Genomic DNA, 24,542 nt, shown 5'->3' on the forward strand with positions numbered 1-24,542 from the left:
AAAAGAGGACATATATATGAAAAAATAAAACTAGATATGCTTAATACCATAACTGAAAATAATTTCCAGTTAAAGACCTAATTATGAAAGCAAGCCTTTATATTTTTAGAAGAAAGTACAGAATATGCTTGTCTGTATTATTATTTGTGCCCTAGTAAGAAAAATTTTTGTGTGTGTGTTTGTGGTACTGGGGATGGAACCCAGGCTTTCTACCTCGGGCTATACCCCAGCCCTGTTTTATAATTTATTTGGAAACAGGGTCTCACTAAGTTGCTGAAAGTCTCACTAAGTAGCTGAGGTTGGCTTCGAACCTGTGCAATCCTCCTGTCTCAGCCTCCCAAGTGCAGGGATTACAAGTGTGTGCCACCACACCCAGCTGAGAAGTTTTTTTTTGTTTTGTTTTTTTGCTGGTCTGGAGATGGAACCCAGAGGCATTTTAATTCCAAGCTACACCCCCAGCCATATTTTTTATTCTTTTTTTTTTTTTTTTGAAGGTCTGGAGATGAAACCCAGGGGCATTTGACCTCCGAGCTACACCCTCTGCCCTGTTTTTTTATTCTATTTTTGAAACAGGGTCTCACTAAATTGCAGAGGTCCTCACTAAGTAGCTGAGGCTGTCCGCTAACTGCCATCCTTTGGTCTCCGCCTCCCAAATGCTGGAGACAGGAGAATCGTGCAGGTTCGAAGCCAGCTGTGCTGTTTCCAAAAAAAAAAAAAAAAAAGTATAAAATAGGTCTGGGAGTGTAGAAGGGTTTCCAGGAACCCCAGTACCACCAAAAATAAACAAACAAACAAACAAACATAAAACCCCTGCTGGCATTTTTTACTAAAACTACACTGAATTAATATACTAATTTGAGAACTGACTTTTCATGATACTGGAACTACAGATATGAGCCACCACTTTTTCTTTAGGGGAACAAAAGAGGTTTATTTAGGGACGTGGGGATACAGTTTAAGAGGTCATGATAAAGGGTTACTTTCCAAATAAAGGCTCTGGGATGATCTTTTTCCAGAAGTGAAAATGGCACCCTTTTTACATTTTGTTTTATTCCCTCCCTCCCTCCCTCCCTCCCTCCCTCCCTCCCTCCCTCCCTCCCTCCTTTCTTTCTTTCTTTCTTTCTTTCTTTCTTTCTTTCTTTCTTTCTTTCTTTCGTGGTACTGGGGATGGAACCCAGGGCCATTCTACCTCTGAGCGACACCCTCAGCTCTATTTTTTATTCTTTATTTTGAAACAGGGTCTCACTGAGTTGCAAAGGGCCTCACTCAGTATAGTAGCTGAGGCTGGCTGCGGACTGTGATCCTCCTGTCTCAGCCTCCCAAATGCTGGGATTACAAGCATGCATCACCACGCCCGGCTTTTATCCCATTCTTGTATGTATGTATGTATGTATGTATGTATGTATGTATATATATGTGTATATATATATTCATTCTGTGGTAATAGCGATTGAGCCCATGGGTATTCTATCTGAGCCTTATTTTTACTTTTTATTTTGAAACAGGGCTTCACTAAGTTTCTGAGACTGATCTTGAACCTGGGATCCTCTTGTCTCAGCCTCCTAATACTGGGATTACAAGTATATCCACCATGCCTGACTTCCTTTGCTTTATTTTTATTTTTACTTTTGTAAGCTTTCTTATATACTGAATGAATCAAATTTCCAATATTCTCATCTCATTACTTTAGTTATCATTTAGTGTTTTTTCCATTGTATAGATCTAATTATGCACTGATCTAAAAGCATCAGAAATAACATTTCTACCTTTCTCCTACTGAATAGAACTCCGCACACATTTGGCCTATTTATTGTCACTATTTCAAGCTACCCTGTCCAGTTTAGTAGCCATTAGCCACATGATAGATGACCAGTATGAACTGAGATACACTCCAAGCATAAAATGTATACTGGATTTCAAGCCTTGGCATGAAGAAATGAAAGTAAAATACCTCAATAATTTTTATATTTGATTACATGTTGAAATCATGATATGTTGGACATATTGTGCTAAACAGAATACATTATTAAAACTAATTTTGCTTTTGCTTTTTTTCTTATTTATTCATGGTATTAGGGACTGTTCAGGGCAGTTTACCTCTGAGCTATACATCCCCTTATCTATTAACTTTTTTTTTTGTGTGTGTGTGGCACTAGGGATTGAATGCAGGGACATTCTACCTCTAAGCTACATCCCTATCTATATTTTATTTCTATTATTTTTTTAACAAATTATTTTTATTTATTTACTTATTTATCTTTATTTTGGTGGTACTGGGGGTGGAACCCAGAGGCTTTCTACCTCCGGGCTATACTCCCAGACCTATTTTATATTTTATTTGGAAACAGGGTCTCACTAAGTTACTGAGAGCCTCACTAAGAAGCTGAGGCTGGCTTCAAACCTGCGCGATCCTCCTGTCTCAGCCTCCCAAGCGCGGGGATTATAAGCATGCGCCACCACGCCTGGCCTTATTTCTATTTTGAAACAGCATCTCCATAGGTTGATGTCTCATTATTTGCTGAGGCTGTCCTCAAACCAGTGATCCTTCTGTCTCAGCCTCCCAAGTACTGGGATTACAAACATGCACCACAACGCCAGGTTTTATTTTTATTTTTTAATTTTTTGCAGTACTGGGGATTAAACCCAAGGACATTCTACCTTCGAGCTATACCCCAGCCCCCCTTTTTTTCTTTTTCTTTTTGTACTGGGGAATGGAACTCAGGGGCATTCTACCTCCAAGCTACACCCCCATCTCTATTTTTTATTCTTTATTTGGAAACAGGGTCTCACTAAGTTGCAAAAGGCCTCACTAAATAGCTGAGGCTGTCTGTGAATCTGGATCCAGGATCTCACCCTCCCAAATGGTGGTATTACAAGTGTGCGCCACCAGACAGGCTCCCTATTTTTCTTTATTTTGAAACAGGAGCTCACTACTAAGTTGTGGAGGGCCTAAGTAGCCGAGGCTGGCTGTGAACCTGCGATCCTCCTGTCTCAGCCTTTCAAGTACTGAGATTACATGCATGCGCTTAGTGAAACAGGGTTTCACTAAGTTACTAAGAACCTCACCAAGTTGTTGAGGCTGGCCTCAATCCTGCAATCCTATCTCAGCTTCCCAAGTACTAAGCTTATAGGCATGCATCACCATGCCTGGCTTTTTTCTCCTCTTTCTCCTTTTCTTTTATTGTTGTTCTGAGGATTGAACTCAGGGGCATTCTACCTGGAGGATCGCACAGGTTTGAAGCCAGCCTCAGCTACTTAGTGAGCCTCTCAGCAACTTAGTGAGATGCTGTTTCCAAATAAAGTATAAAACAGGTCTGGGAGTGTAGCCCAGAGGTAGAAAAGCCCCTCGGATCTACCCCTAGTACCACACACACACACACACACACACACACACACACACTACTGAGATTACAAACATGCACCATCATGCTCAGCTTATTTTTACTTTGAAACAGTTTCACTAAGTTAAGAGCATCATCAAGTTATTGAGGCTGGCCTCAATCTGCAATCCTCCTATCTCATCCTCCCAAGTACTAGAATTATAGGCATGCATCACTATGCCTGGCTTCTTTCTCCTTCCCCTTTTATTTGTGGTACTAGGGATTGAACCTTTGAGCTACACCCCCAGCCTGACTTTATTATTTGGAAATAATAAAGGGTCTTACTAGGTTGATGTGTGTCTCACTAAGGCTGAGGCTGTCCTCAAACCTGCGATCCTCCTGTCTTGGCCTCCTAAATACAGGGATTACAGGTGTGCCACCAGGCCTGGGTTCTTTCTTCTTCTTTTCAATGTAACTACTATAAAATTTTAAAATTACATATGTGGTTAGCATTACATTTCTATTGGATAGTGGTATTCTAGAAGTTTAACCTGTTTGTGGATCTGGAGATCAAAACCATGGCCTTGGACACGCTAGGCAAGTGCTCTTCCACTGAACTGCATCCCTACCCTGCCTTATGTATTTTGAACTTTTTTTTGGAAATAGGGTATTACTATGCCATCTTTGTGGCCTTGAACTTTGGGGCTCAACTGATCATCCTGCTTCAGGCTCTCTGGACTACAGGTACATTACTAGTTTTAACTTATGTTTTTTTTTGGTTTTTTTTTGGTGGTACCGGGGGTGGAACCCAGAGGCTTTCTACCTCCAGGCTTATATTCCCAGATGTATTTTATACTTTATTTGGAAACAGGGTCTCACTAAGTTGCTGAGAGCCTCACTAGGTACCTGAGGCTGGCTTTGAACCTGCGCGATCCTCCTGTCTCAGCTTCCCAAGCGAAGGGATTACAAGCGTGTACCACCACACCCAGCTTTCTTGTGTTTTAAATGTACCCCCAAACAACCTCTAAAACACACACACACACACACACACACACACACACACACACACACACACACGTTGTTGTTGAACTGGTGATTGAACCCAGGTGCATTCTACCTCCAAGCTATACTCCCAGTCCTATTTATTTTTTTATTGTTTATTTTATTTTATTTTATTTTATTTGGTGGTACTGGGGTTCCTGGAAGCCCTTCTTCCTCCGGGCTACACTCCCAGACCTATTTTATATTTTTGAAACAGGGTCTCTTACGCCAGCACGGCTGGCTTCGAACCTGCGCGATCCTCCTGTCTCCGCCTCCCAAGCGCGGGGATTACAAGCGTGCGCCACCACGCCCGGCTTTTATTGTTTATTTTTAAACAGGGTTCCACTAAGCTGTGGAGGGCTTCACTATGTAGCTGAGACTCGCTGGGAACCTGAAATTCTTCTGTCTCAGCCTTCCAAGTACTGGGATTACAAATGTGTGCTACCATACTTCTATACTTTTAATAATAACATTTAACATTGTGCCTAAAATTCTCTAACCTGGATTAAGAGTTAACTTAGATATAATATAGTATTGAACATTATTTCTGCCTTAATATCAGTTATTAATATTCTTACACTTTTTCCTGGTACCAACTACTGCTGGTAAGAAATCTATTAGTTCAACTATGATGCCTCTATATGTAATTCAGCTTCTAATTTTAGTGGCTTTTAAGATTTTTATCTCGATTTTTTTTTTTTTTGGCATGGTACTGGGATGGAAACCAGGGGCATTCTACCTCTGAGCTACACCCCCAGCCCTATATTTTTTATTCTTATTTATTTATTTATTTATTTATTTATTTATTTATTATTTTGTGGTACTGGGGATGGAACCCAGGGGCCTTATACCTCCGGGCTACACACTCAGACCTGTTTTATATTTTATTTGAAAACAGGGTCTCTTAAGCCAGCTGAGGCTGGCTTCGAACCTGCACAATCCTCCTGTCTCAGCCTCCCAAGCGCAGGGATTACAAGCATATGCCACCACACACAGCTTTATTCTTAATTTTCAAACAGGGTCTCACTGAGTTCCAAAGGGCCTCACTAAGTAGTAGCTGAGGCTGTCCTCCAACCGCGATCCTACCGTCTCAGCCTTCCAGATGCTGGGATTACAAGCATGCACTGCCACACCCATCTTCTCTTGATCTTTGATATTCTTGAGTTTCACCACAAGCTGTCAAGATGTGAATTTATTTAAGTATCCTAGGCACTCTTACCTCTGTGTGTGGGGGGGTACTGGGTATGGAACCCAAGGGCATTCCACCCTCTGTCAGTATACCTCAGTCCTAGTTTTTTTTTTTTTTTTTTTTTTTTTTTTTTTTTTTGGTGGTACTGGGGTTCCTGGAAGCCCTTCTTCCTCCGGGCTACACTCCCAGACCTATTTTATATTTTTGAAACAGGGTCTCTTACACCAGCGCGGCTGGCTTCGAACCTGTGCGATCCTCCTGTCTCCGCCTCCCAAGCGCGGGGATTACAAGCGTGCGCCACCACGCCCGGCTCTAGTTTTTATTCTTTATTTTGAAAAAAGATCTCACTAAGTTGAAGAGGGCCTCACTAAGTAGCTGAGACAGGCTGAGAACCTGAGATCTTCCTGTTTTAGCCTCCCAAGTACTGGGATTACAAAGCTATGCCACTACGCCCAGCTAAAGTTAACTTTTTTGATTTCAGGACTCTGGTCCTTCTTCAATGCTAAGAATTCTAAGTCATTATAAAATTAATTTTTCACTTATCTCTATATTTTATTTTTCTGAAACTTTTTTTTTGGGGGGGAGTACTTGGGAATTGAATCCAGGGGCATCCTACTTCCAAGCAACACCCCTAGCCTTTTTGAAGTTTTTACTTTAAAATAGGGTCTTACGAGCCGGGCATGGTGGCGCATGCTTGTAATCCCAGTGCCTGGGAGGCAGAGACACAAGGATCACACAGGTTCGAAGCCAGCCTCAGCTACTTAGTGAGGCTCTCAGCAACTTAGTGGACCCTGTTTCCAAATAAAATATAAAAAAGGTCTGGGAGTATAGCCCAGAGGTAGAAATCCTCTGGGTTCCACCCCCAGTACCACCAAAATAAATTAAATAAAATAAAGTAAAATAGGGTCTTACTAAGTTGCTAAGGGTGTTGCTAAACTGGGAGGCTGGACTTGAACCTGTGATTCTCCAGTCTCAGCTTCCCACACCTGGCTTTCTGTAACTCTTTATAGACACTGCAATATCTCAGTTAATCCTCTGTCTTTTTGTGTATGTATGTGTGGTACTGGGGATGGACCCCATGGTCATTCTACCTCCGAGCAACACTTCCAGTCCTATTTTTTATTCTTTCTTTTTTCTTTTTTTTTTTTTTTTGGAGATACCAGGACTGGAACCCAGAGACTTTCTACCTCTGGGCTACACTCCCAGACCTATTTTATATTTTATTTGGAAACAGGATCTCACTGAGTTGCTGAGAGCCTCACTAAATAGCTGAGGCTGGCTTCGAACCTCCTGTCTCAGCCTCCCAAGTGCTGGGATTACAAGCGTGTACCACCACCACCAGGCCCGGCTTTTATTCTTTTTTTTTTTCGTTTTTTTTTCTTTTTTCTTTTTTGCAGGTCTGGGGATGGAACCCAGGGACATTTGGCCCCGAGATACACCCCCTGCCCAATATTTTAGTCTTTATTTTGAAACAGGGTCTCACTAAATTGCAGAGGGCCTCACTAAGTAGCTGAGGCTGTCCATGAACCGGGATCCTCCGGTCTCAGCCTCCCGAATGCTGGGATTACAAGCGTGCGCCACCACGCCCAGCCCCGGCTCTTATTCTTTATTTGGAAACAGGGTCCACTAAGTTGCTGAGAGCCTCACTAAGTAGCTGAGGCTGTCCATGAACCTCGATCCTACTGTCTCAGCCCCCAAACTGCTGTTATTACAAACATGAGCCACCACACCCAGCAATCTTCTGTCTTTTAAACTACTCATATTTTTATCTTCTTTTAGTGTTAGGGGGGTAAATATTTTTAGTACTACTTTATAACTCACTATTATTCATCAGTGTTAGAAAGAATAAATTTTAAGCTGGGCATGGTGGCACCGGCTTGTAATTCCAGTACTTGAGAGGCTGAGACAGGAGGATCACAGATTTGCAGCCAGCCTCAGCTATTTGTGAGGCCCTCTGCAACTTAATAAGACCCTGTTTCATAATAAAGAATAAAAAACTGGGGTGGTGGTGGAGCTTAGAGGTTGAGTGCCCTTGGGTTCAATTCCCAGGTACCACTCACAAAAATAAATAAATAAAATTATTGAAGTTTATCTCATCTATTAAGGATTTTTTAGTTCTTTTTTTTATGTGGTACTGGGGATTAAAACCAGGGACATTCTACCGCTGAGCTACGCCCCCAGCCCTATTTTATTCTTTATTTTGAAATAGGGTCTAAGTTGTAGAGGGCCTCACAATTTGCTGAGGCTGGCAGAGAACCTGTGTTCCTCCTGTCCTAGCCTCCTAAGTACTGGGATTACAAATGTTTGTTACCATGCCCAGCTAACTTTTATTTATTTTATTTTTATCTTTATTTTTTGTAGTAATGGAGATTAAACCCAGGGGAATTTTACCTTTAAGCTACACTCTGAGACCTATTTTATTTTTTATTTGAAACAGGGTATCCCTCGGTTGATGAGAATCTCACTACTTGCTGAGACTGTCCTTGAACCTGTGATCCTCCTGTCTTAGCCTTTCAAGTACTGAGATTACAGGCCTGCACCACCATGCCCGGCTAATTTTTAATTTTTATTTTGGTGTAGGGGCTAAACCCAGATCCTCACACATGCTAAACATGTATTCTACCTATGAGCTATACCCTCAACCCCAAAACGGGGCCAGCTCAAAACATACCCATCCTGCACAATACTGGGGGGATCAAACCCAGGGTCTTTCGTGTACTATGTATATATTCTACTTCTAATCTACACCCACAGACCCTCCTTCCACTTTTGAGTATTTTATATATCAATTATATTGCAAATTTTGAAGCATTCTAGCTGGTTATTTACTATACGAATGTGTTCTTGTTTCTAAACCTGTTTTATTTTATAATTTTGAGCTCTTTAATTAGAGTATCCCTCAAATTCTTTGTTTTTTTATTTTTGTATTTTGTTGTCCTGGGGATTGAATCCAGGGGAATTCGACCTCTAAGCTAACCCCCCAGGCCTATTTTTTTTTTTTTATTTTGAAAAAGGGCCTCACTAAGTAGCTGAGGTTGGCTGCAAACCCAGGATTTTGTCTCAGCCTCCCAAGTACTGGGATTATAAGCGTGCAGCTCCATGCCAGGCTTAAATTATTTCTTTGAACATTCTAGAAATGTTTTCAAGTTTTTCCCAGTCAATGGAATACTATGCAGCCATTAAAAAGAACAAGATCACTCCATGGATACCAATAATAGAATGATCTCTACTGTTGAGTAAAAAAGGCAAGGCATATGACAGTGTGTTTAGAATGCTACCATTTATATAAAAGCTTATGTATGTATGTATTTATATTCTTATACATGCATAAACTATAAGAAAGGATAGCAAGAAATTGGTAGTAGTGGTTGCCTCTGGGGAGGGAAACTGGGTGGCTAGGCGACAGAGGTGGAAATAGACTTACTTTTCACTGTTTACCCTTTTGTACCTTTGAATTTTGTACCACGTGCATGTATTACCTAGTCGAAAAAAAAATAAATAATTTATTTTTTAAAATAATGTCTTCGTTGGACTACTCCATTATATTAATTTCATCCAGAGAATGCCTCTTCTGATAGTTTTTTTATAATATTAATATTAGATGTGTTCATGAATTTTGTAGTTTTGTTTATAGGCTCGAGTAGGAAAAGGGTTTTTTCTTCTTTTCTTCCTTCCTATTTGACAGTTTTAGAGTGGCTTCTACTTGGCTGCCCACCGGGGACCCTGTCCACAACCCCGGCTTATCATGAGCTTGCAGGGCTCCAGGTTCACAAAGCTACTGGCAATCACCACACGGACACATGCAGTCCCTGATTCAGTAAGCGGCCTCGGTCTCCTGTGGCTGAGGCTGGAACTCTATCAGCTAAACCTGCAACATCAGGCAGTAAGGAGCTTTCCCCTTTCTTAGCCTTTCACAAGCAGACCAGGGTTTCTGCTAGACCCTGCATCAGGCGGTGATGCTGGCTCTGCTTCATGGCCTCACATGAAACATCTGAGCCTTTTTAGTTCTTTTACGTGGCTGGAGGAAACCCCCGGGTGTCAGAGCAAGACTGAGCAGCTGGCAGGACTATGCCTTCAGCCTGTTCAGAGCACAGAGTTCCGTATCTACACTCTACTCCAAAGACATGCTTAGCTTGGTCTTAGAATCAGCTAATTTTTGTGCTAATTTTTATTTATTATTTTATGTGTTTAGTGAAAAGGGGCTGCATCAAAACTCAGTATGTTATCCTGATTAGAAGTAATGTCCACATTTTATTTATTTTTGTGTGGTACTGAAGATTGAACCCAGGGACGCTCTGCTGCTGAGCTACACCCTCAGCCCCTTTTATTTTTATTTATTTTGAGACAGGGTGTTAAGTTGCCCAGGCTTGCCTCACTTGCAATTCTCCTGTCTCAGCCTCCCAAGTACTGGGATTACAAGTGTGTGTCACTGTTCTAGCCACATTTCACTGTTTTAGAATACAAAATAATTATTAAAGTAACAAGCTCATTTCATAAAGTTTAGAAACATAAAATTAATGATAATCCATTCATTATAAACTATTAGCATTTTAAAATATTTCCTTTTAATCATTTTCTTCTACATCATTTCATAATTTTGTGAGTTTAACCTATGTCTGTTGCTATGTAGTCTCTACAACCATCATTTTTCTTATTTTTTGATACTAGGGATTGAACCCAGGGTCATTCTACCTCTGAGCTACATGCCTAGCCCCTTTTAATATTAATTTTTATTTTTTGTTGTTGTTGCTGGGGACTGAACCCAGGGCCATTCTACCTCTGAGCTACACTCCCAGACAGACCTCTTTCATTCTTTATTTTTAAACAGGGTCTCACTAAGTTGTGGGGGGACCTCATTAAGTAGCTGAGGCTGGCGTCAACCCGTGATCCTCCTGTCTTAGCCTCCCAAGCACTAAGATTATGAGCGTGCGCCCAACTTAATTTTTATTTTAAAACAGGGTCTTGCAAAGTTGCTGAGGGTCTTGCTACATTGCTGAGGCTGGCCTTAAACCTGGGATCCTCTTGTCTCAGCCTCCCAATTATGGGATTATAGGTCTGTGCCAGCACACTCGGCTTTCCAACCATCATTTTAATGGCTGCTTATTAATCCAACAGACTATTCTGTTGTAATTTACTTCCCACATTATTAGGAATTTAAGAAGCTTCCACCAATGCTACAAATAAGTTCTCTATGTATGTGTTTTTCTTCTTGACAGTTTGAATCTAGGGGTGGTAACGTGGTGGTGGACAGATGTTAAATAATAAGACTGCCAATTATAATTCCACAAAAATCATTAGCATAAAGGCATGATAGGACCAGCATAATACATGGCTGAGGTTCATTATGATGACCTTACTATAAAGAGAAGGAAGAAAAAATTCATATGAAAGTGAACAATGCATTTCAAAAATATTCCAAACCAAAATAGATAACAGTAAAATTTATAATTAAAGCAATATTTTACAAGGAATTAAAATCATAATTCACACATGTGGATCATTTAGTGATGCTGGACAAGGAATGACATTTTTTTAACTAACTCCCACAACAGATTATTTTGAGTCACACTAATAAAGTTCAGTTTTCTCATTATAATACTAACCTGATATTATTTACACAGTCTTCATGAGCTTCAGAAAGTGTTTTTATGTGCTTTGAAGATATAGGGTCAAAAAGCAGAACTTCAGTCTGTTCACAAGCAACTGTTAGCACTGACCTAAAAGCAAACAGCACATTCTCGTTTAGTTTCCTAGCATTCTCTGGCTATGAATATAGACATATACATTTATTTGGTACTGGGGATTGAACCCAGGAGCATTCTGCCTCTGAGCTACACACCCAAACCTTTTTTATATTTTATTTTTGTGTGTGATACTGGGGGTGGAACCCAGGAGCTTTTCTACCTGAGGGCTATACTCCCAGACCCATTTTTTATGTTTTATTTGGAAACAGAGTCTCACTAAGTTGCTGAGAGCCTCACTCAGTAGCTGAGGCTGGCTTTGAACCTGTGAGATCCTCCTGCCTCAGCCTCCCAAGCGCTGGGATTACAAGCGTGCGCCACCACGCCCGGCTTTATATTTTATTTTGAAACAAAATCTTGCTAAGTCGCCAAAGGTCTCACTAAGTTGCTGAGGCTGTCCTTGAACTCAGCTTCCCAAAGGATTGCAAATATAGGCCACTACACGCAGCTAATACTAACTTATTATTACACAAACTTTAGATGAAGAACTTCTTTTCACCCATATTACTAGCAATTTTTGGGGGGTACTGGGGATGGAACCAAGGGGCATCTACCTCCAAGCTATACCCCAAGCCCTATTTTTTATCCTTTATTTTGAAATAGGTTCTCACTAAGTTTCTGAGGGTCTCGCTACGTAGCTGAGCCTGCCACAAACCTGTGATCCTCCTATCTCAGCCTCCCAAGTACTGGGATTACAAGAGTGTGCCACCACACCTGGCACGAGAAAATATTTAAATGAGCTGGGCAAGGTGGCATACTCTGTAATCCCAGTACTTGAAAGGCTGACACAGAAAGACTGCAGGTATGAGGCCAGCCTTAGCAACTTAGCCAGGCCCTCCACCACTTTGTGACAACCTGTTTCAAAATAAAAAATAAAACAGGGCCAAGGATGTCTAACTCACAGGTAGGATGCCCCTGTGTTCAATTACCAGTACCAATTGAATAAAATACATAAAAATAATTTATGCTATCCACTGGTAGCAAAAATACCACAAAATATTACATATTACAAATATTACATTATATATATTATGGCATATAAAATGATACAGCTAATGTTTGGAGAGCACCTCTAAAGTACTATAACTTTTTTTTTTTGTACTGGGGATTGAATTTAGGGGCATTCTACCTCTAAGCCATACACCCAGCACTATTTAAATTTTTTTTTTTTTTAAAACAGGGTCTCGCTAAGTTCCTGAGGCTTTGAATCTATGATCCTCCAGTTTCAGTATCCAAAGACTGGGATTAAGCCAGGAGTGGTGTCGAATGCTTGCAGTCCTAGTACTCAGGCGGCCGAGACAGGAATTCCAAGTTCGCAGCCAGCCTCACCTGCTTTAGTTAGTGAGGCCTCCGCAACTTGGACCCTGTTTCAAAAGAAAGAGCTAAAAATAGGGCTGGGAGTATAGCTCGGAGGTAGAAAGCCCTAGAATTTCATCCCCAGTACCACACACACACAAAAGTAGTGGTATTATAGGTGTGTACTACCACACCCACATCCAGTTTTTCCCTTTTATTCTTTTGTGTGTGTGTGTGTGTGTGTGTGTGTGTGTGTGTGTGTGTGTGGTAATGGCGATGAAACCCAGGCGCATTCTACCTCCCAGCTACATCCTTGGTCCTATTTGTGTGTGTGTGTGTGTGTGTGTGTGTGTGTGTGTGTGTGTGTGAGTGTGTGTGATACTGGGGCGGAACCCAGGGGCTTTCTACCTCCAGGCTATACTCCCAGACCTATTTTATATTTGGAACAGGGTCTCACTCGTTGCTGAGAGCCTCACTAAGTAGATGAGGCTGGCTTCGAACCTGTGCGATCCTCCTGTCTCAGCCTGTCAAGCGCAGAGATTACAAGCGTGCGCCACCATGCCCGGCCCTATTTTTTTATTTTTTTTTATTATTCTTTATTTTGAAACAGGGTCTCACTGAGTTGCAAAGGGCCTCACTAAGTAGCTGAGACTGTCCTCAAACCATGATCCGCCCGCCCGTCTCAGCCTCCTGGATGCTGGGATCACACACTTTTGTTTTTATTTTTTATTTATTTATTTATTTTTGGTGGGTCTGGAAATGGAAACCAGGGCATTCTTTGATCTGTTGATTAGAAAAACGGATTTTGAAGCTTGTTTAGAAGTACATACAAGTCTGGCGTGGTGAGGCTGAGACAGGAGGATCGCACAGGTTCGAAGCCAGCCTCAGCTACTTAGTGAGGCTCTCAGCAACTTAGTGAGACCCTGTTTCCAAATAAAATATAAAATAGGTCTGGGAATATAGCCCGGAGGTAGAAAAGCCCCTGGGTTCCACCCTCAGCACTACAAAAAAAAAAAAAAAAAAAAAAGATACAGCATCTACTCCCTCCTGACTTCCATTGTTTGAAGATTTAGCTCCTTTTTATGTCTCCTTTAAAAATAATTAAAAAGTAATCCATCTCTTTCCTCTTTGTCTTTGTGCCCAAGTTTCATTTGTTTTTAGCAGCTTTGTTTCTGTACCAGTGTGGTTTCTTTTGTCTTTCTCTTGCTTAGGATTTGTGGCTCTTCTTGATTCCATGCCTTTTGTCAAGTTTATAAAATTTCAGCTATTATCTCTTCAAATACTTCTTCATCCCTATTCTCTTTTCAAAAGCCTCCTTCTGAAATCCCATTTATATATAATTTTTGGGGTGGCATTAGGAATTGGTACCAGGGATACTGTATCACTGACTTACATTTTCACTCTTTTAAACAGATTTTTTTTTTTCCGGTACTAGAGATGGAACCCAGGGACATTCTACCTCCAAGCTACAACCCCAGCCCTATTTTTCATCCTTTATTTTGAAACAGGGTCTCACTAAGTTGCAGAAGCCTAAGTAGCTGAGGCTGGCTGCAACCTGCGATCCTCAAGTCTCCCAAGTGTGCGCCATCATGCCTGGCTTTTAATTTTTTTTTTTAATAACAACTTGCTAAATTACTGGGGATGGCCTCAAACTTGTTATCTTCCTGCCTCTGCCTCCCAAGTAACTGAAATTTCAGGCATGTGCCACTATGTCCAGCTGAGGTATGCTTTTTTTTTTTTTTTCTAATTTAGTTTAAATATTTCTTTTCTTTTTTGTGGTACTGGAGATTAACCCAGGGGCATTCTACATCCAAGCTACACTTGAGCCCTATTTTTTATTCTTTTTTTTCTTTTTCTTTTTCTTTTGGTGGTACTGGGGATGGAACCCTTTTACCTCCGGGCTACACTCCCAGACCTATTTTATATTTTTTTATTTGGAAACAGGGTCTCTTAAGCCAGCGAGGGAATTACAAGCATGCGCCACCACGCCTGGCTAGCTCTAAACATTTCTAATTCCATTTCTTCAACCCAGGAATTATTGATGTGTTTCTTGAAAACACACAGGATGTCTTCTTTTCTTTGTTGGTGGCACTGGGGATGGAACCCAGGGGCATTCTACCTCTGGGCTACACTCTCAGTCCTATTTTTTATGTGGAAACAGCGTCTCACTAGGTTGCCGAGACTATCCTTGAACCTGCAATCCTTCTGTCTCAGTCTCCCAAGTACTGGGGTTTCTAAGTGCATGCCACCATGCCAGGCTACCCATGATATTTTTTTTTAATTTATTTTTTATTGGTGCAATGTATTCATACATCATAGTGGTATAAAGAAAATACTTTTGTAGACATACATGCACATCTCGCCCAGTTAGCCCCTACCACGATCCCCACCCCATTCCCTCCCCATCCCTCCTTCCCAAGCTTGGCTTACTGGTTGACATCTAGTATTATAGCAATTTATACAATATTAACATTGATAATCTCACATAACAGTTTCATTTGTCTGGTACCAAACTTTTGATGACTTAAAGATAACATTTCAATATTTCTTTTTGCTTTCTTTCTTACCAGAGAATATTTTTTTCTTTTTTTTTTTAGGTGAAACTATCATACATTTATTTATTTATTTTTCAGAAAAAATCTATCCTGATATGGAATATGGACTCTAGATACCCAAAACAGTCTCAAAGAAGAACAAAGCTAGAAGATGTATATTTTCTACCCATGAGATTTTTAAAGTTATCTTATTACTATTGACTTCTAGAAATCACACTATGATAAGAAATCATAATCTGTATGATACCAATCTTAAAATTTGTGGCCTTGTGAATGAAAATTCTGTAAATGTTTTGTGTGTTTGAGACAAACAAGCATGGGACATCTGCTACGTATAGTCAAGGATAGTATTCTATAGAGGCTAAATGATCAAAGACAACACAAAGGAACATGAGTAAACAGTTTATTCTCTAAATAAACAAGACCATCCTAAAAATGCTCATCAGTTCTCACAACCTAGCAGGACCCCGGTTCAAAAATAAAAACAAAAGAGGGCTGGGGCTGTAGCTTGGAGTTCATAGAACGCCCCTGGGTTCAATCTCCAATACCTTACATACACAACACATTCATCAGGTGATATCAGCTGAATCTCAAATTGTTCATCAAGTTATTCAATAATTTCCAAGTATTTATTAATTTGGGAAACTATACCTAAAATCTTTTTTTTTTTAAAGTGGTTCTACCGCTGGGCTACACTCTCAGACCTAATATATATATATATATATATATATATATATATATATATATATATATATATAATTTTTTTTTTTTAAAACAGGGTCTCTTAAGCCAGAGAGGCTGGCTCCAAATCAGATCGATCATCCTGTCTCCGCCTCCCAAGCACAGGGATTACAAGCATGCGCCACCACGCCCGGCTACCTAAAATCTTTTATTTGACCTAGATGCCCTTGTTGGAACCATATATTGATATAAAAATTAGATAAAGCCATTCTAAGAATTCCACATTAAATTGATAGTTACTAAATAACTTGTAGTTTGTGGGGGGGGGGGCTGGGGACTCTACCCAGGGACATTCTACCTTCAAGCTATACCCCTAGCCCTATTTAGGTTTTATTTTTGGAAGAGGGTCTCACTAGGTTGATGAGAATCTCACTATTTACTGAGGCTGTCCTCAAACCTGTAATCCTCCTGTTTTAGCCTCCCAAGTACTGGGATTATAGACGAGCACCACTAAATCAGGATTAATTTGTAGTTTTAGTGAGTAAAAAAACATTCTTTATATTCAGAGGCCAGATGTGGTTGTGCACACCTATCCTTCCAGCTCCTTGGGAGGCTGAAGCAGAAAAATTGCAAGTTTAAGGCCAGCCTCAGCAACTTAGACTGTATCTAAAATAAAATAAAAAGCCAGTTGTGATGGCACACACCTGTAATCCCAGTACTTGGGAGGCTGAGACAGAAGGATCGCAGGTTCGTGGCCAGTCTCAGCTACTTAGTGAGGCTCTCCACAACTTAGTGAGACCCTGTTTCAAAATAAAGAATAAAAGCTGGGCATGGTGGCACATGCTTGTAATCCCAGCATTCAGGAGGCTGACTGGAGGATCACAGTTGGTAGACAGCCTCAGCTACTTAGGTCCTTTGCAACTCAGTGAGACCCTGTTTCAAAATAAAGAATAAAAAATAGGGCTGGGGGTGTAGCTTGGAGGTAGAATGTCCCTGGGTTCCATCCCCAGTAACACACACACACACACACACACACACACACACACACACACACACACAATGAAAAATAGGGCTGGGGTGGGGGGTGTGGCTTGGAGGTGAGATGCCCCTGGGTTCAATCCCCAGTACAGAAAAATAAATAAATAAATAAATATAACTGGATATGTAGCTTAGTGGTAGACAGCCCCTAGGCTCACACAAATTCATGGGACCGAATCCTCTTTTCAGGTTTTGCTGAATAGTAAGAAAATTTGTTTAGTTCTTCAATGTTTGTTGGTAATTTTACACTACACACACACACACACACACACACACACACACACACACACACACACACATTTTTTTTGGTGGTACTGGGGTTCCTGGAAGCCCTTCTTCCTCCGGGCTATACTCCCAGACCTATTTTATATTTTTTTAATTTGGAAACAGGGTCTCAAGCAAACGCGGCTGGCTCCGAACCTGCGCGATCCTCCTGTCTCCATCTCCCAAGTGCGGGGATTACAAGCGTGCGCCACCACGCCCAGCTATCCTATCTTTTTTAAATTGTATTAATAAGTCACAAAATAAGCCAGGTGTGGTGGGGCATGCTTGTAATTTGGGAGGCTGAGACAGGAGGATGGCAGTTTGGGAATAGCCTCAGCTACTTAGTGAAGCCCTTTGCAACTCAGTGAGACCCTGTTTCAAAATAAAGAATAAAAATTAGGGCTGGGGGTGTAGCTCAGAGGTAGAATGTCACTGGATTCCATCCCCAGTACAGCAAAAAAAAAAAAAAAAAAAAAAAATCACAAAATAACTTGATACATCATATTTAATTCAATGAAAATTAATCCCTCAGCCCAGATGAGGACCAATACAGCGGTTAAGGTCATAAGCCAAGGTACACATCCTTTGTGTTAATAACCTTTCTGCTTCTCAGTTCCTCCATCCAAATGAACTGGATACAGAGAAAAAACTTTTATTTTAATGGTCATTTTCATTAGTAAGAGGAGTGATATTAATGCCTATGACGGGCAGGAAATCCATGAGTTTTGACCAACTTATCCCACTACACAATGGTAAAATCAACAAGAACGATAAAACTAGAGATCTGCTTCCCAGAAGTTGTTCATCCATAAGCCGTTTCCATAGGCCTTATTAAGGAAGGAGTCTATCCTGCCATGGGACTGTACCCTTTTCCCACGGTTACTATGTTTGGACGGTGCGCACAGTAGTACTACCACTCTCATGTGACTGCTCTTTTCATCTTTCTGGATCTCCTCAGTCTGTAGTTTCCACAAGTGACCATGTGAGAATGATAGAAAGAATGCATGAAAAACATAGGTAGACCCACCCTCACGGAAGCCAAATGATCACTGGACATTTTCCTAAGGATTTCTGTGTGAGTGTGAGAGGGCGCGAGGCACGGGTAAGGAGCAATTAGAATAGAACACAGCCTATTCTCCAGTGAGATGTTTGTTGACAACCTCTCACTGTTCCAGTTTTTAACTATGAAATTGCTATGTAATGGGTTACTCTAGGAAGTCCCAAGGAAGGTGCTAAAGAATTAGCATAAAATTTAAGGTCTGGGCAATAGCTATTCAACCACAATATTGTAACAACTGGTTGAGTGTACTAGCACATGCCTGTAATCCCAGGTGAGGCAGCAAGAGCTCAAGTTTGAGGCCAGCCTGTCTTAGAGTGCCTCAATTCTGGGTTCAATTCTCAGTACTGCAAAAACAAAACAACAAAAATACCCTGATACAGCAGAACCAATATGCACAAGCAGCTTAAGATCAGGCCTGACTGAACTCTGTATTCTATACATGTCACTTAAAGCAAGATTTTATTTATTTTTTATTTTTTATGTTTTTGCGGTACTGGAGATGGAACCCAGAGAGATTCTACCTCTGAGCTGCATCTCCAGCCCTATTTTTTATTCTTTATTTCGAAACCAGGTCTCACTGAGTTGCAGAGGGCCTCACTAAGTAGCTGAGGCTGTTGACGAACTACGATCCTCTCAGAGGATCTCAGCCTCTCGAATGCTGTGATTATAAGCGCGCGCCATCATGCCCGGCTATTATTTTAATTTTTTAATATATATTTTTATTAGTATATTGTATTTATACATCGTAATGGGGTAAAAAACTTGTGTAGACATAAATGCACACATCACCCAGCCAGCCCCCACCCAGTCCCCACCTCACTCCCTCCCCATCTCTCCCTCCCATGGTTGGTTTAGTGGTTGACTTCAATATGAATAAGTACATCATGCGTAAAGCAAGATTTTAAATGATAATGTTCAAGTCGGGCGTGGTGGTGGTATTCTACCACTAAGTTATAGGCCCAGCCCTTTTTATTTTGAAACAGGGCCTAAGTTCTATATGCTAGCCTCAAATCTACCATCCTCCTGCTCAGCCTCCCAAGTACTGGAATTACATGCATGTGCCACCATACTTGATTGGTTACATGTTTATATTGAAACAAACACATACAAAGAAAAACTTTCCTTGAAATCCATTTAGTCTCAAGGATAAGTTATCACATTTATTGTGTAGGTTTTCCACAATAAACATATTATGTAATTAATTATTAAATTATGAGCCAGCCAGTCAATCTCTACCCAACTGCTATAAGGAGACTCCCCCCCATCCTAGCACAGGTGTGATTAAGAAGTAGCATTTGCATTAATAAAATATGGTATATTTTAGGTCTTTCTTCAGAAAAAAAAAACAAACAAACTTTCTTCATCAGTTCTCAGCTTCCCTAACATGACATACTGCCTCTCTCCTACTATAGGTCTTTTTTTTTTTTAACTACAGTACTGGGAATGGAACCCAGGGGCATTCTACCTCCAAGCTACACCCCACAGCCCTTTTTTACATTCCTTATTTTGAAACAGGGTCTCACTGAGTTGCAAAGGGCCTCACTAAAGAGTAGCTGAGGCTGTCTGTGAACTGTGGTCCTCTGTCTCAGCCTCCCAAATGCTGGGATTACAAGCCTGTGCCACCACACCTGGCTTCATATCAACTTTTATCTAAAATACTTCTGTTCCCTCTCCAAACCTCTCTTGACTCATTTATCTCCTATAATTTATGTGCATGTACATGTGTGTGTGTGGTACTAGGATGCTTTACTATTGAGCTATACCCCAGCTCTTTTTATTTTGAAACACAGTCTCACTCAATTACCCTAGGCTAGCTTTGAACATGCCTCAAGCCTCTTCAATTACTGGGATTATAAACTTGTGCCACTGAACCTGGCTACTACTAATTTTTTTTTTTTTAACCTTGGTTCAAGAGTCACTTTCTCAGGGAAATTTCAAACACTCTAGTATCCAACAGATTCCTTAAGGCCTTTATATCAATTTGTAAATAGACATTATGCATTCTTTAGTAGGATTATTTAAAATCTAGTTGAACTGAAAGGTCCTAAGCTCTCATTAACTAGTTCTGCTTACCACTGTTATTCTTGCATTTAGAACAGAGCAACTGCCCAAGGAACATCTGCTAAATGAACAAATAAAATAACAACCCAGAGGCCTTGATGTGGCAAGAATTATATTAACTACATTTAATGATATTAAAACACCCCCCCCCCACCGAGGATGCATGCTTGTAATTCCAGCATTTGGGAGGCTGAGATAGGAGGCGCCCGGTTCAAAGACAGCCTCAGCTACTAATTAATGAGGCCCTTTGCAACTCAGTGAGACCCTATTTCAAAATAAAGGGTAAAAATTAGGGCTGGGGGTGTAGCCCGGAGGTAGAATGTCCCTGGGTTCCATCCCCACTATGGCAAAAACAACCACAAAAATACACCAACTCTTCGTGGAACTTTATGTAAATTTTTCCTTTCACTGATATTAAACTTGTGAACTCACAAAAAAAGCTTTAAATATACAGTATAATATCTTGATAATTCCCATAGCCCCAAATAATAAACCAAGACCAAACATCAAATATGTAAGCATCCAAAAAAAAAAAAAAAAAAAAAAGGCTGGATACCCTTAACAGAATAATCTAGCCTGGGAACTTCACAAATGGTCTAAATCGTGAGAGCCACCTCTCTGCAGTGTCTTAGTATCTTTCTGGAGCAAATAAACACACATTTGTCTCCTGAGGGCAGGTTCAGGCTCAGGTACAGAGATTCTGCAGGCTCCCTACCCTTGATACAAGCTTAGATTAAAAAACCTAGGACGACAGCGAAAAACGGTTATTTACAAAATTGCGTTTATTGAGCAACTACGGGGTGCCAAAAGCCCAAGACCTACACTGCCTGGGGACCCGCGGGGCATTTCTCCTTCGGTCTCCGGGGTCCTGCAGCCTGTCTACCGGAGGCACGGAGGCCAGCGGCTGGGGGCGGTCCCGCCGGCCGGGGCCCCGCAGCCGAGCCCGCCGAGGGGCTGCCCGCGCTTACCCGTCGGGCGAGTACTCGAGGTTGAAGACCGCGCCGTGGGTGCGGGTGCTGAGGTACACCGAGTCCGCGGGGTGGATGGAACCATAGAGGTTGGTCATGGTGCGGAAATTGTCCCGCGCCGGGTCCACGAACAGCCCGCGGCCCAGGCTGCGCTCCCGCAGCCACCCGAACAGCCCGGCGCCCGGGCCGCCGAGGCCCGCGCTCAGCCCGTGCCGGCCGCGGCTCCCCGCCCTGCAGTCGGGCCCGGGCCGCCGGCGCGGCGGGGACGGCGGGGAGGCCTCGGTCGGGGCGGCCGCTCCGGGGGGCCCCAGCTCCGCCGCGCGCGCGGCCGGGGCGGGCGCGGGGCCGCCGGGGCGCCGAGGGCTGCGGGCGGCCGGCGGGGGAGGGGCCGCGTCGGCCCGGGGCTGCGGCGGCGCGGCGGGGGAGGGCGGCCCGGCGGCCGCCGCGGGCTCCTCCGGGCCCGGGCTGCGGCGCGCTAAGGGAAACATGACCGGCGCCCCCGCCCCTCGCTCAGGGTCGCCGTCCCGCAGGCCGACGCGCCGCTCCCGCTCCGGCCGGCACTTCCGGGTGCGGCGGCCTAAACCCGCCGGCTGGGAAACCCGCGCCGCCGCTCGGGGTCCGCCCGCGGGGACCAGGATCGCGGGGACCAGGATCGCGGGGACCAGGATCGCGGGGACCAGGATCGCGGGGACCAGGATCGCGGGGACACCGCCGGCGCCGGAGACGGGGAGGAGCTGGCTGCGAGCGGGCCGCTGAGGACGCCGCGCGGGTGCCGCCTCAGGCTGGAGTCGGTCTGTAATTGTCGAGGAGCAGCGGCTGCGCGCCTGACCGGCCTTGAGAGGCTGAGTAGGATTACGGAGCGTAGCCTGTCCCTACTTCACACTGGGATAAAGGCGGGGGCATGGGGGTGGGATTACTGCATGATGCGCAGGTCACCAAGTAAGCGGCATGGCACACTGCCTGCTCAGCCCGGAACCCTGAGGACTCAGGTTAAGAATTTTCGCACTTTTGCCCTGCATGGTGATGCAAGCTTGTAATCTAGCATTTGGGAGGCTGAGACAGGAGGATCGTGTTCGAGGACAGCTTCAGCTACTTAGTGAGGGCCTTTGCAACTCAGCGAGACCCTGTTTCAAAATAATAAAAAGCATGGCTGGGGGTGTCGCTCAGAGGTAGAATGTCCCTGGGTTCCATCCAGAGTACCGGTACCGGAAAAAAAAAAAAATTTACACACTTTTAAAAAGCCCTGGTCTGGAGCTGGGTGGTGTAGCTCCGGTTGAGCGCTTGCTCAGCAAGAGCAAGACCCTGAGTTCAATCCCCAGCACTGCAAAAATAATAAAAAGGCCTGTGCAGTACCTACAATAAAGGGACCTTTTGGTACCCTGAATCTCTCTACTCAACTTCCATCTACTGCCCTGTACGCCACGACTCCTCCCTATAGGAAAGAATACATATCCAGCCAGGAAGGGCTGGAGACCAGAATCAAATCAGCCTCGTAAGCTACAGACCCAGAGGCCATCCTGCTTAGGCAGGGCATGGAGGACACGACAGACCTGAGACTTCTTCACTGCTGTCTAAAGATAATACACAGAGGTCTGTAGAAAAGGGTTAACAGGAACTGTGGATTTCCTGGGAGTGAAGCAGTCCTCAATAAATGAGAGTTTGAAGTACAAAGAAAGGTAGATATAAGAATGGACAAATTGTCTAGGCCTTGATAAAAAAAAATCTTGTGTTGTAAGCCAGGCAAGATGGTGCTGCCTGTAATCCAGTACTTGGGAGGCTGAGACTGGAGGACAGCCTCAGCAGTGTAGTAAGACTCTCAGCAACCTAACCTTGTTTCAAAACAAAAAAAGCCGGCTATGGTGACACAAGCTTGTAATCCCAGTATTTGGGAGGCTGAAACAAGAGGATCACAGCCTCAATTACTAGTGAAGCCTCTGCAACTTAGTGAGACCTTGTTTCAAAATAAAAATAGAGAATAAAAAAATAGGGCTAGGGATGTAGCTTGGCAGTAGATAGCCCTTGGGTTCAATCCCCAGTACTGAAAAAAAAAAAAAAAAAAGACAAAGCAAAAAATAAAAAGGGCTAGGGGTGTAGCTCTGAGATAGAATGCCTCTGGGTTTAATTCCTAGTACCTAACAAAACACGCGCACGCATACACACACAGTGTTGTAGGAAGCTCACATTTAGTAACTATGATGGCAAATCTGGAGGAAGATCTATCTTGTGAAGATAGAGCTCTCCAGGAAGGGAATGAGATTCAGAGGCTAAATATTCAGCATATCTTCCCCTGAGTTACTGTTTTTCCTGTCCATGAACTGACTGGGAAAAGGGCAAGGAGCATGTGCCTCAAGTTAAGCCATTCTTCTGGAGATAGCATCCATGTTTGCTGAGAGTTGGCTACATTGCTGTGGCCATCTTTGAACCTGTGATCCTCCTGTCTCAGTCTCCCAAGTACTGGAATTACAAGTTTATGCCACCACACCTGGTTTAGTAATTTTTTTTTTTAAATTCCAGGTGGGTGAGGTGGCTCACGCTTGTAATCCCAGCATTTGGGAGGCTGAGAAAGGAGAATCCCAGTTCACTGACAGCCTCAGCTACTTACTGAGGCCCTTTGCAGCTCATTGAGACCATGTTTTAAAATAAAGAATAAAAAAATAGAGCTGGGGGTGTTGCTCAGAGGTAGAATGCCCCTGAGTTCCATCCCTAGTACCAAAAAAAAAAAAAAAAAAAAAATCCTACTTAAAGTCTGAGCACTCTTTTTCCAAGTAATTGTTATGAAAACTTAAAATAAGAATAAATTGTGTAAGGACTGAAATTGAAATTACCATGATTTTATAACCTATTGGTGTAAAATAAATCACAGGTTAATTGAGAAGGCACTAAAGAGAACTAAACTATGCCTGCTGTTGTTGACCCACTGCCTTTGGAAGTATTTTAACACAACCATGTTAACAAGAAATTTATTTCAAATTACAATCTGTATAGACTAGTTTCTATGTAACACCACTTGGGAAAGCTAAAAAGAATTTCCAACTTTAGCCGGGCATGGTGGCGCACTCTTGTAATTCCTATGCTTGGGAGGCGGAGACAGGAGGATTGCGTAGGTTTGGAGTCAGCCTCGCTGGCTTAAGAGACCCTGTTTCCAAATAAAAAATTATAAAATAGGTCTGGGAGTGTAGCCCGGAGGTAGAAGGGTTTCCAGAAACCCCAGTACCACACATACACATACACACACAAACACATCCAACTTCAACAGCTGAAATTCAGTTAATTATCAGCTCATCAGAAAGATCTAGAGGCCAGTGTGGTGGCATGAGCTGTAATCTCA

At 42.6% G+C, this 24,542-nt stretch overlaps 1 protein-coding gene across 1 annotated transcript in view; it reads right to left on the reverse strand.

The window, feature by feature from the left end:
- DCAF10 (DDB1 and CUL4 associated factor 10) overlaps positions 1-24,542 on the reverse strand; it is a gene marked incomplete at both ends in the record, with an annotated part of 63,901 nt that overhangs the window by 19,036 nt on the left and 20,323 nt on the right. The window contains 2 exons of the mRNA XM_080708928.1: positions 11,154-11,267; positions 21,215-22,056. Coding sequence (XP_080565054.1) covers positions 11,154-11,267; positions 21,215-22,056 — 956 coding nt within the window. The remainder of the gene's footprint in view (positions 1-11,153; positions 11,268-21,214; positions 22,057-24,542) is intronic.

The sequence above is a fragment of the Muscardinus avellanarius genome (genome assembly GCF_963383645.1).
Source record: "Muscardinus avellanarius genome assembly, chromosome: 13".
Lineage (NCBI taxonomy): Eukaryota > Metazoa > Chordata > Mammalia > Rodentia > Gliridae > Muscardinus > Muscardinus avellanarius.